Source organism: Labrus bergylta, chromosome 4 (genome assembly GCF_963930695.1).
Source record: "Labrus bergylta chromosome 4, fLabBer1.1, whole genome shotgun sequence".
Taxonomy (NCBI): domain Eukaryota; kingdom Metazoa; phylum Chordata; class Actinopteri; order Labriformes; family Labridae; genus Labrus; species Labrus bergylta.
This window is the reverse complement of record NC_089198.1, coordinates 22,933,993-22,944,267: the sequence shown is the minus strand read 5'-3', so window position 1 is coordinate 22,944,267 and position 10,275 is coordinate 22,933,993. Positions and strand designations below refer to the sequence as shown.

General features: G+C 38.7%; 1 protein-coding gene across 1 annotated transcript; it reads right to left on the bottom strand.

The window, feature by feature from the left end:
• Positions 1–392: 392 nt before the first annotated feature.
• On the bottom strand, positions 393–10,140 carry irf4a (interferon regulatory factor 4a). The gene is made up of 9 exons (XM_020637958.3): positions 10,008–10,140; positions 9,206–9,403; positions 8,816–9,002; positions 8,011–8,096; positions 7,702–7,876; positions 6,810–6,890; positions 6,128–6,526; positions 4,523–4,635; positions 393–2,906 (listed from the first exon to the last, which is right to left on the bottom strand). The coding sequence occupies exons 2-9, from the start codon at positions 9,401–9,403 to the stop codon at positions 2,757–2,759; spliced, it is 1,389 nt and encodes a 462-aa protein (XP_020493614.1). The 5' UTR covers positions 10,008–10,140; the 3' UTR covers positions 393–2,756.
• Positions 10,141–10,275: the final 135 nt, after the last annotated feature.

The window sequence follows — 10,275 nt, the reverse complement described above, 5'->3', positions numbered from 1 at the left end:
GTCAGTTCTGATAGGACTACTGGGCCTTTTTTTTGGTGTAACCATGTTATGTCTTAGATGCTGTAAATCAGATGGAGCCTTTGTGTTTGTCTGTTTCTTTTGTGTTTTTTTTTCTTTATGTCAATTATCTATTATTTTTAGTTATTGAAGAAATGTTTTGGAATGTTTGTGTAGTGTGAAAAGAATAATAATAATATGAATTTGTAAAATGTATTGTCACAATATAAACTGTGGACCCCAGGAAGAATAGCTTCTCGTTATGCTGAAGCTAATGGGGATCAAACAAAACAAACATATTATTGCTTTACAGGGATGTTTAATATGACTCATTCTCCCTGCTTTTGTTAGCATGTCAAAAAAGCCCTAAGAAAAACCAGAACAGAAGACATGGATAGTAGGAAAAAGATAACTTTATTTCAATATAAGTCCTTTTATCCATTTGGCAGTTTTATATAAATCAAACTCTTAGTAATCCACACCAATCTTTGGCATACATTGTTAATCAAATATTATACAAAACGCCAGTATATACACTTAATTTGAAATTTCCCTTATAGTCTGTTCTAAAATGTTTTGCCGTAACTGTAAATGTGATGTGAGAAAGTGTGCCTGTCTGAGTTTGAGTCACTGGTTTTGTAGGTGGGGGAGTCACATGTTGTAACCTGAGTCCGTGAATGTCAAATCCTGATTACAGTCATTGTGCAACTATAAGGACAAACATGAACCCACTACAGGTCCTTTATTACACAGATGCACACACTCAGGGTTAACTGTAACAAAATAGAACATTCTGTTTTTTAAGGCAAACATCTGAAGGTGAAGTCAAGTCAGAAATCATTTCACAGTGAGTGATTAACTAGATATATGACAGGGAGGTTTTATTGTTCAGAGACACACAAAAACAGCCATAAAGAAAATGATTCCTGCCTGTGATTTTGGTCAGACTTTGTGAAAGTGATGTGGTTTAAAGTGTGAAGGAAGTACATGTAGAGATCGAAACTCTGGACCACAGAACAAAAACATAACAAAATCTTAACCCCCCAACACTGCAGCGTTAGCCACTAGGAATTCAACAGCGTTGGATTCCACTATTCTCACTGTTGGAATTTATTTTAAATCTTGAGATGTATACTCATTCCTCAGCGTTGGGATGTCTGGATTGCAGCGTGAGAACCTGTGCACTATGTCAGGCATGGGAACCTGAGTGCTCCTCCCTCTCCAGGCCTGCATGCAGACCGCAAAGGTAGTTTTTCTTCCCATTTGCGGGGTCGCTAGTTTCAGATAAAAAAGGAACAGGTTTCCTTACAAGTTACGGGATGAGTGTGACTTTTCCAGAGACCTCCCTCATTCTGGTCAGGTCACTTTGAGCGGTGATGGACCTTAAGGCTCAAGCTGCTCTCACAATTAAAACTAGTGGTCTACAACCTTTTATTGTTGTTTTTAGGGGTTTCATAAAAAGCTAAGATTACAGGCAAACCCGCATTAAGAAACCCTTACAAATCAAGTGCATTTCCTTTATAAAAAACTGCAGGGCTAAGCCTACATGAAAATGTACATAATTTACAATATAAAGTAAAAAAAAATCTAAAAAAAAAACTCTGATATAAGATAACCTAATAAACATGATTTGCGCACCAAATGACCCTTGTAGGTGTCTTCTGCACAACTGGAAACCAGCTTTGTGTGTTTCAGTGCAAAAAACATGTTTGAAAAGCTTCTACACATTTTAACTTAAAACACATGTTTGATTTCTAATGTTAACAAGCATTATCTGTTAAAAAAAAAAGTGTGGCTTGAAATTACATTTAAAAAAGGTAGGTCATAGTGGGTTATACAAGTTAAATACATTATCTACCACAAGCACATTTCTTCTAGATAGCGATCTACAGACAGTTTTTGTGAGCTTTCTCATCAGTTTGACATAGTTAGGATGAATCTGATACTTTTAGAGGTTTTTTAAAGACGCTTATGTAAGAAATAGATTTTTGTCAGTGCCTTCAATTTGACATATTGCCGCCCAGAAGTAAACAATTTGTGGCAACAGTTTGTTTACTACAGTACCAGACATGTGGCTACATCAAGTTCTTTCACATTTAGACTTAATGACCCGAAACCTAGAACTTAGGTCTATAGTGGACTAAGCACGAGTACCACTTTACTATTCTGCTCACCTGAATGTCCCCTCTGAAGATCTTATCTTATCAAGTACTGTAGGTCATGGTTTTAGTCAAATTGTGCATAGTCTGTGATTGTCCTGAGTTCCACTTGAGAGTTAAAATTGAAGCAATCACATAGCTGTCAACTGTTACCTGTTTAAATACCATACGCATTCACTCATATTTGAGATATGAGTGTGAGCCTTTAGGGGCCATTCTTCCTGTGCACCTGTGCTAGTACTTCCTGTCTCAGTCGCCCTCCGCTCCCCTCATCACCCCCAGCCTCAAACCGCATCCTACACACTGTCACAATATCACTAGTAGAAGAAGAAAAACACATCACTGCCACAGTCACAGACACAAAAGTGTGACATATAGGTGTGCAAACGTGAAGACAACAGGGTCTTCCCCATCTCTACCCCTCAGTTTCTTTTACAGTGCACAATGCTGCAGGCACAAGGTGTGATCAAGGGGCAGCGGTTCACATTCACATTCATGCCCTTCTGCGTCACAGTGTATGTGTGTGTGTGTGTGTGTGTGTGTGTGTGTCTGTGTGTGTGTGTGTGTGTGTTTGAATTCATGCTCCTTACTCCTTACTCATTACTCCTGAATGTGTTGTAGAGGTCTCTGAGCATGATAGTCAATAGTTGGAGATGTGTTCTGTTCCTGGATGTGGTCAAACGCCCGCAGGAAGTGGCCATTGTTCTGCTGGTAATAGTACACCAGTTTTTTTGCAAACACTGGCTCCACCTAAAAAGGAAATTTGGTTTACATGTGAAATATGTTCAGCTGAATCAGGTTAGCTACTTGTGCCCCTTAAAGAAACAGAGTGGTGCAGAGTGATACCTAAAGACAAAGTGAATGGAAAAAATAAAGGTGTTTAAAGTTAATTGGTTGCCTCGTAAACTGCACCACAAAGATTGTGATGCCTTCATTTTTATATTCTTATTTGATTTAATATTTTTTCCTCCAAAAAAATTCACCTAAAACCGGAATTTTGTCAATCTTCTTTCATATTTAATATATATAATTACATCCAAAACCAAAACAGTCAGTAATTATGAATAAATACATCTGTTTTTTGTTTTTTTTTAAGATTTATTTTTGGGCTTTTGTGCCTTTATTGGAGAGATGGGACAGTGGATAGTGTTGGAAATCAGGGAGAGAGAGTGGGGAATGACATGAGGGAAAGGAGCCACAGGTGGGATTTGAACCTGGGCCGCTCGCTTGGAGGACTGCAGCCTCCATACATGGGGTGCATGCACCAACCAATGCACCACCAGCGCCCCAGATATATCTGTTATGCTAAGTTTCTCCCTTTTGGCAAATTTAATTTCAGAATACTGCATAAATACACATATTATGAATACACAGAATAAAAAAGGTGCCCCAAAATAGCATGAACTTAACATTCACACATTCACAGAAATCTTTCATGCTAAATACCCTCAGCGTTTTCTTTTCAGAAATACAGTTCCACATACATCTACCTACTGTGCTGTGATTGGTTAGAGCTGTTTTTGATAAGCCATAAAGGCCAAGCGGTCAAACAGGAATTTCCCTGTTCAAATGCTGTGAACCCAAATGTCAATGATGACTTGATACTTCACCTTGAAGTGCTAACATAATGCCTGTATCTAGAATGTTTGACTAAAATGTTTGAAATCTTGCCACTGAATGGTTAAAGAAAACTACTTTAATATTTAAGATAATACCAGGTAATCATTTAAGCTAGCTCAAAACAAGGCATTTTAGAGCTTAGCTTCAGCCAAACTACTAAATGCAACTAATTTGGGGTGCCAGGTAGCCTAGTGGTTATGTTTTATGCCCCATGTACAGAGGCTAAAGTCCTCACTGCAGTGACTGTGGGTTCGAACTCAACCTCAGCCCTTTGCAGCATGTCATCATCCACTCTCTCTTCCCAACACTTCCTGCCTCTCTGCAGCTGTCTTATCTAATAAAAGAAAATATCACCCAAAATATAACTTGAAAAAAAAAAACAGCTCAGTAAATCAACAACTTAATTTAGCTTCAGATTTAATTAAGGATTGGTGCGGCTCTCTGACTACTCAGTGTGATTTAGTGCCACTGATTTAGCTGCACAGTATACGTTTAGTTCAGTTACATTTTTAGTTTAGTTTTGAAAGGGGTTTGTACAGAATTACAAATGGATATTTTTGAAATATGTTAGTGAACAAAAATTATATTTTTTGTAACCTTAGTTTTGTAAACAGGCAATTAGGTTTCTATTTAAAAAAAAAAAATCTTTGGCCAGTTTGCATACATACCTATTGTTTAAGTGATAAATGATTATGATGACTAACACTTGACAATATAATGTTGTTAATTGCTGAGATAAGTTTTACCTGTGCTGTGATCATCTTCCTTGGGCGCTGTGGATCAGGGTACTCGTCTCCAAAACACAGCACCACCTGATGTCTCGGTAAATGCCGGCCGTTGTGAATAAAATCCTGAAGCTCTGAAAGAAGTACAGAGAAGAGAAAGTAAAATGAGATGCATGTTACAAAACAAACCAGATAGGTGCTACTTATCACACCATTAAAATGTCATGTTGAAATACACATTAAAGCGTTCAAAAAAAAAAAAAAAAAATGTCAGAAGTTTTTTTCTGTTCATAACCACTTTTTTGGACAAATCTGCTGCACTGATGGAAAACACTTGGTGAAATAACAGAAAAACACCACCTTGTCATGCAATGGCGGACCACAGGAGGTGGGTGGGGACTCTACACCACATTGGACCCCTGGTGAGAATGTCACTAGCTTCCAAAAAGGGACTTACCAAACAGAACCACATGTAGCTCGGCCTTCAGTATTAATCGTCAACCTCATCATATCTATTATCAACACAACCACAACCTTTAACATACTGTGAACATCTGAAGCAGAACGGTTGTAAGTGCAATCTTGTTATTAATAGCCAAATTGGTTACATTAGACAAGCAGCATCTAAATCAATGTATATCGTAAGTACAAGGCGAGAAGATTCTATTAACTCAAGACAGACAGCAGCAAGCAGCTACCTTTACAGGTATTAAGTTTTCATTAAATTACACTCCAACTTGTATACACACCAGCTGAGAACGTCTTATGCACTGCACTGTTTAATTAAAGGTAATGAACGACTGCTCAATCTTTGGTCTAAAACACAAACATTCAGTTCAATCAACTCATATGAAGGACAATAACTTCATACATTTATTAGACTACTTTTATTTAGTATAATTTAAAGACCCTTGCTCTTTACTATCATCCTTTTTGCCGTACTTTCTGCTTTCTACATTTTACAGCAGCATTTAGTCCTTATTCCTACACTGAATTTATCAGTCAGCCTCAGTTACCATTTGATTTACAGATAAACATTGAAATAAAATAATATATGACACAATCCTTTTCAAAAATATTATTATGCCTCACTATTAATTAAACTACAAAACTGTTAAATAATGCATCCTGGGTGCCGCTGGCCTAGTGGTTAGTTTGCGTGCCACATGTACAGAGGATATAGTCCTCCAAGCGAGCAGCCCGGGTTCGAATCCGACCTGCGGCTCCTTTCTCGCATGTCCCCACCCTCCTCGATTTCGTACTCTATCCACCCTAATGCTTTACTTAAGTCCCCTGCATTGTACTGAAAGCAATCAAGACACAATATAAAAATGTTTTTAACAGACTGTTGTGTAGTTGTAAGAAAAATTGTTTAACATCTTTTGTTTGATGTCAATGTAGTCAAGCCAGTACTTAAAATACAAAAAAAAAAGGTCAAAGTTACAATTGCTGATTATTATTATATTAAATATTAATATTCACTTTGGGTACATTTTTAAAACACAAATTTAAATTGTATTTGTTAAATGTTTTGTCTTTTTTTAAGAATAGAAGGTGTGCTGTACAGATAGTAAACCAGATTTGATTGGTGGAAAAAAGAACCCCACAGAACACATTAGTGCTCACCAATAAGAAATTGTTGAGTGTCAAACAGTTTGACCGCCTGCTCCTTCTCCAGCTTGTTGGGTTTATCTGAATATGGAGCCAGAGGTCCTTCCCAATACACGCGTCCCTGGCAGAGGCGTTTTCCATATAACCCATCAGGCGTCATCCACAGGAGCACACCCTTCTCCAGGACATTAGGGAGCTTCTCAGCACCCTGCCGGTGAGACTCGGGGTACGGGAATGGAAAAAGGATGACCTCAGCCCCGCTGTGAAACTTGTCCTCCGGGCATGGGGAAGAAGAGGAGGAAGAGGATGGAGATGAGGGTGAAGAAGAGGTGATTCGACAACCTTCTGGGCTGGTGGTGGTGACTTCCTTCACCAAAGACTCTCTGTAGTAAAGGGACACATGCAGGCTGAAATCTGGAAGAAAGAGACAAGTGGTCAGCTGAAGTATTCATGCAGGGAACTTAATTTGCAGTAAGTTTGCTCTATTATAAGTTCAACACCTTTTCACTCTCTGTCTTTAGTCTATCTTCTATTTGTGTTCAGTAGTCTCTGTATCACAGCTCTGAGTTTAGAATAGGGAAGTAAACCTGTGTTTGTATTTTCTTATCTATAAATGCAAGTATATTTAAAATACAAGTATGTGAGTGAACCTCTGCGTGTGTCTGACTAGAAATGAGTCAGGGATGATTGTTGATACCTGTGATGGCATTGTTGTGGTCCACTGTGTACATGGGCAGTTGAGACTCTGAAAGGTAGGTGTGGAATGAGAGCTGAAAACCTGCATGGAACAAATTCAATAATTACATGTCAGAGAGGAGAAGAGAGCATTGAAAATGAAAGTTCATTACATTTCCTTTTTTTTTTTTTTCAATCTTATCTGAACAAACGCAAGTTTAAGAATGTCACCAGTTTAAGTCCCGGCGTGGACCAAATCTGGAAATTGTTCTGGTAGCTAAAGAGGTGCCAGTTCACTTCCTGAGCACTGCCGAGGTACCCATCATCAGAGTGTAAAATGAAATGTCCTCTCGCGTGATTAATCAACTCTATCATCTTCCTTCTTTCTAATGGCTTTGTGGCTACTTCACTTAGCTTGCTCTCGTCTTTTGTTCCTTGGAAGCTTGACTGTACACGTTTTATTGTTAGGAAAGGTATAATGCTACTACAGATAATATGCTACTACAGATAATAATTAACATATATATAAGTCAAGAATTACTGATAAGAAAAAACAGGATGAATCAAATCATCTTAAAAATTCTCTTTTCGTTTCCATTTTACTTTTTAATTCAGCTTTTATTCACTCACACATGTTTTTTGTTAAATGACAGAAAATATGTCACAGTGAGGAGTCTGTGTTTGGAAAGTGATGCAAGTTTTTCAATATAAAATGTGAAAACGGAAATAACAGAACTTTTAATTTATAAGAACAAGTCAAACGCCAGATTAAGCTCAAGATATTATAATGGATTTGGATAAAAGCGTCTGCTAAGTGAATTGTAGAATAATAACAGTCAAAAGTGTACATAAATTCTATGATCCTGACCTGCTCTTAATGTTGTATCCATGACATGAGTATGGCCATATCTTACCATTCTCTGTGTGAGACCCTGGCCAGGCCCTGCCAAACGCTGATGGGTAGTGGCTTTGACCATACTGCACATCTGAATGTGGCCCCGGATGTTGCGCATGAGGAAGAGGCTGTTGCTCTGGTGGCGAGTAATCCCTCCAGTCTCTTCTCTCCTGAGAAAAGGTAAATCCAGGTCCCTGAGAGAGGGTAATAAGGACGATCACTCAAAAAGAAATTGCCATTAAACCCAAGACTTTAACACTCAGTAACATTGCCGATTCATTTCCATTTGGTTCAGTGCATGCAGCACAAACAGTATCAATCCTCTGACCTGGTTGTGTAGAGGTGTGTATGCAGGGATATAACCATGTGTGTTCACATGTGAGGTTGTCTCCTCCATACTGCTCATCTTCATCCCTGGAGGGAAAACCATGAAAGCAGGATTACAACATAATTCACAAGCAAAGACAGTAAATGTGAGAAGCAATATTCTAATATAAACTTACTATAGCCTAATGCATTTTAGCAGGTTCACACAACGACCATGTGTTTTTGCATTTTTGAGTTACTTCTATTTTAGTGTGATTGATGACTGTTATGCAGAGAGTGTGCAACATACACCAGAGACTTACACAGCAACCTTAAACCTGTTCATTTTCTAGAGTAAACCGTTAGCCAGGATAGCTAGAACTGCTCTAGTGTGAAAAAAAGCTGTTGTTGTCCGATGGAAGACACTTAGTTATGCAAGGCTGGAGGTCGTCTGGTTGTGCTCTGTGCACCCTGCACCAAGTAACCGAAGCCCTCTTAAAAAAGCACTGCAGCCTTTTTGGTACATGCTTTGGCTTCCTTTGTGCTTCCTGCTTCATCAGAATCAGCAGCAGTGGTGCATGTGTGTGTGAAAAAAAACATTGCCAAGAGGCTATAAACAATGTGAGATGTAGCGCTGTACTGTTTATGCAAATTAGGCACTGCTGTAGAACACCTTGGGTTTCTTACTTATTATCAAAGTTTGAGCCATACAAATATTTTTTTACAAACAACAGTTTACATTAGGACATCTTTCATTGCATATGGGAGGTTGAATATAGTTTTTAGACCATAAGCTGCATCTTTGATGGATCATTTCACAGTCTTACCTTTTTTAGCTTCCTCTGGAATGATCCTGTAGACTTTGTAGGGCTCTGAGATGTCCAGTTGACTTCTTGTCACTAACTCATCAAAGTCATTGCTTTTATTAAGAGCACAACGTAGTCTAGTTTTCCATGTAGGGGGGTCTGGCTTGTCGACTCCTTCCTTATATTTTCCCTTAAACAATGCCCATGCCTATAACATCAATGAAAAGAGTTAAGTCACACTTCCTCTTTAGGCATGCCATTTTAAACGTAAGGGCTCTGAATAGTCAATAAGAGTGCATTTAAAATGACTACATTGTTACTTCATGTGCTCTTTCATATGCAGTAAGTGTGTTGAATGTATGGTTGTCAGAGGCGTCAGGCGGACCATGAACACATCTAGGGTGATCTGACCTTGAATAGTGCAGCATCCTCCTCTCTGTTGTAGTCTTGTTTTCCTGCGTGTTTCCACGGAATCCTGAAGATGGATTTTTCATCATTTTCCCAAACTAGGCCGGGATATCCCCCGCTCTCAATCTGGTCAATCAGCCACTGCCTCAGTTTGCCATTGCCACAGCTCACTGAAAGGCCGCCATCCTCGTCCAGGTTCATCTGTGCACAAGGAAACAAGATTAAGCAGGTTGAAAAAATGGGGTCTTAGGGAAGACTCTCTATTGAAATAAGCCTAAAATAGAATTTGGATTTATTTTTTATTTTATTTTTTATAATTGCTATACCTTTATTTTTTAATTGTACTTCTTGTGGTACCAGGGTAAGTCTACTCCACGTGAGTTCTCATACATGCAACTCCACACTGTATCTGTAAAATTAGGCTATCTACAGTTGTTTTAGTTGTTGACACTTTTGGTAGGCCTACTACTCATTTACAAAGCAAATGTTTTGGTTTTTTTTTACTTTATAACTGTCATAAAAAGAAAATGTGACTCACTTCTACATACAACAATAAAAACATAAATCAATTTAGCAGCAATTTAAGTACAAGTTTTTAAAAAGCAATAATTCCATTTAGACATAAACATAACTCTGACAAAATTTGCCCAAAAAAAAATCTACTTAATCTGAGTTCACGTCAACTTGAGATTCCACCTGCCAGTGCTGACACACACTTGAGTGAGTGTTGTTAATTGATTCATTTTCATCATTTCTCATGTTGAACACACCGTTGTCTCATCTTAAAGGAGCTGCAGTCGCTTACCTTTGATGCTCGTTGCTCCTCGGCTGAAATCTGTTGATGGCTCTCTCGCTGTCCTTTTCTTAAACGTTATCACATCTTCATTTGTGACGAGAGGTGGGGGGGGGGGGGTTGGGGGAGGAGCCTGTGGGGCTTCATGCGTTTAAAAAAGTTCAAAAGGGAGATGCGCAGCAAATGGGGCGCACATTTCTGTGAAACTGGTCGCCCACACGGAGCTGCGGTGGGGAATCCCTCTCGTGACACCCTGAGCTGAACACAGAGCTGGGTGGAG

Bases quoted from the DNA above. Each gene is read 5' to 3' on its own strand.
- irf4a (XM_020637958.3), bottom strand. From the start codon at position 9,403: ATGAACCTGGACGAGGATGGCGGCCTTTCAGTGAGCTGTGGCAATGGC. The intron at 6,527-6,809 runs GTATCAACAATC...TCTTTCTTCCAG, and splicing joins CCACAACAATGCCATCACAG to ATTTCAGCCTGCATGTGTCC. The intron at 2,907-4,522 runs GTAAAACTTATC...TTTCCTTTTTAG, and splicing joins GGAAGATGATCACAGCACAG to GTGGAGCCAGTGTTTGCAAA.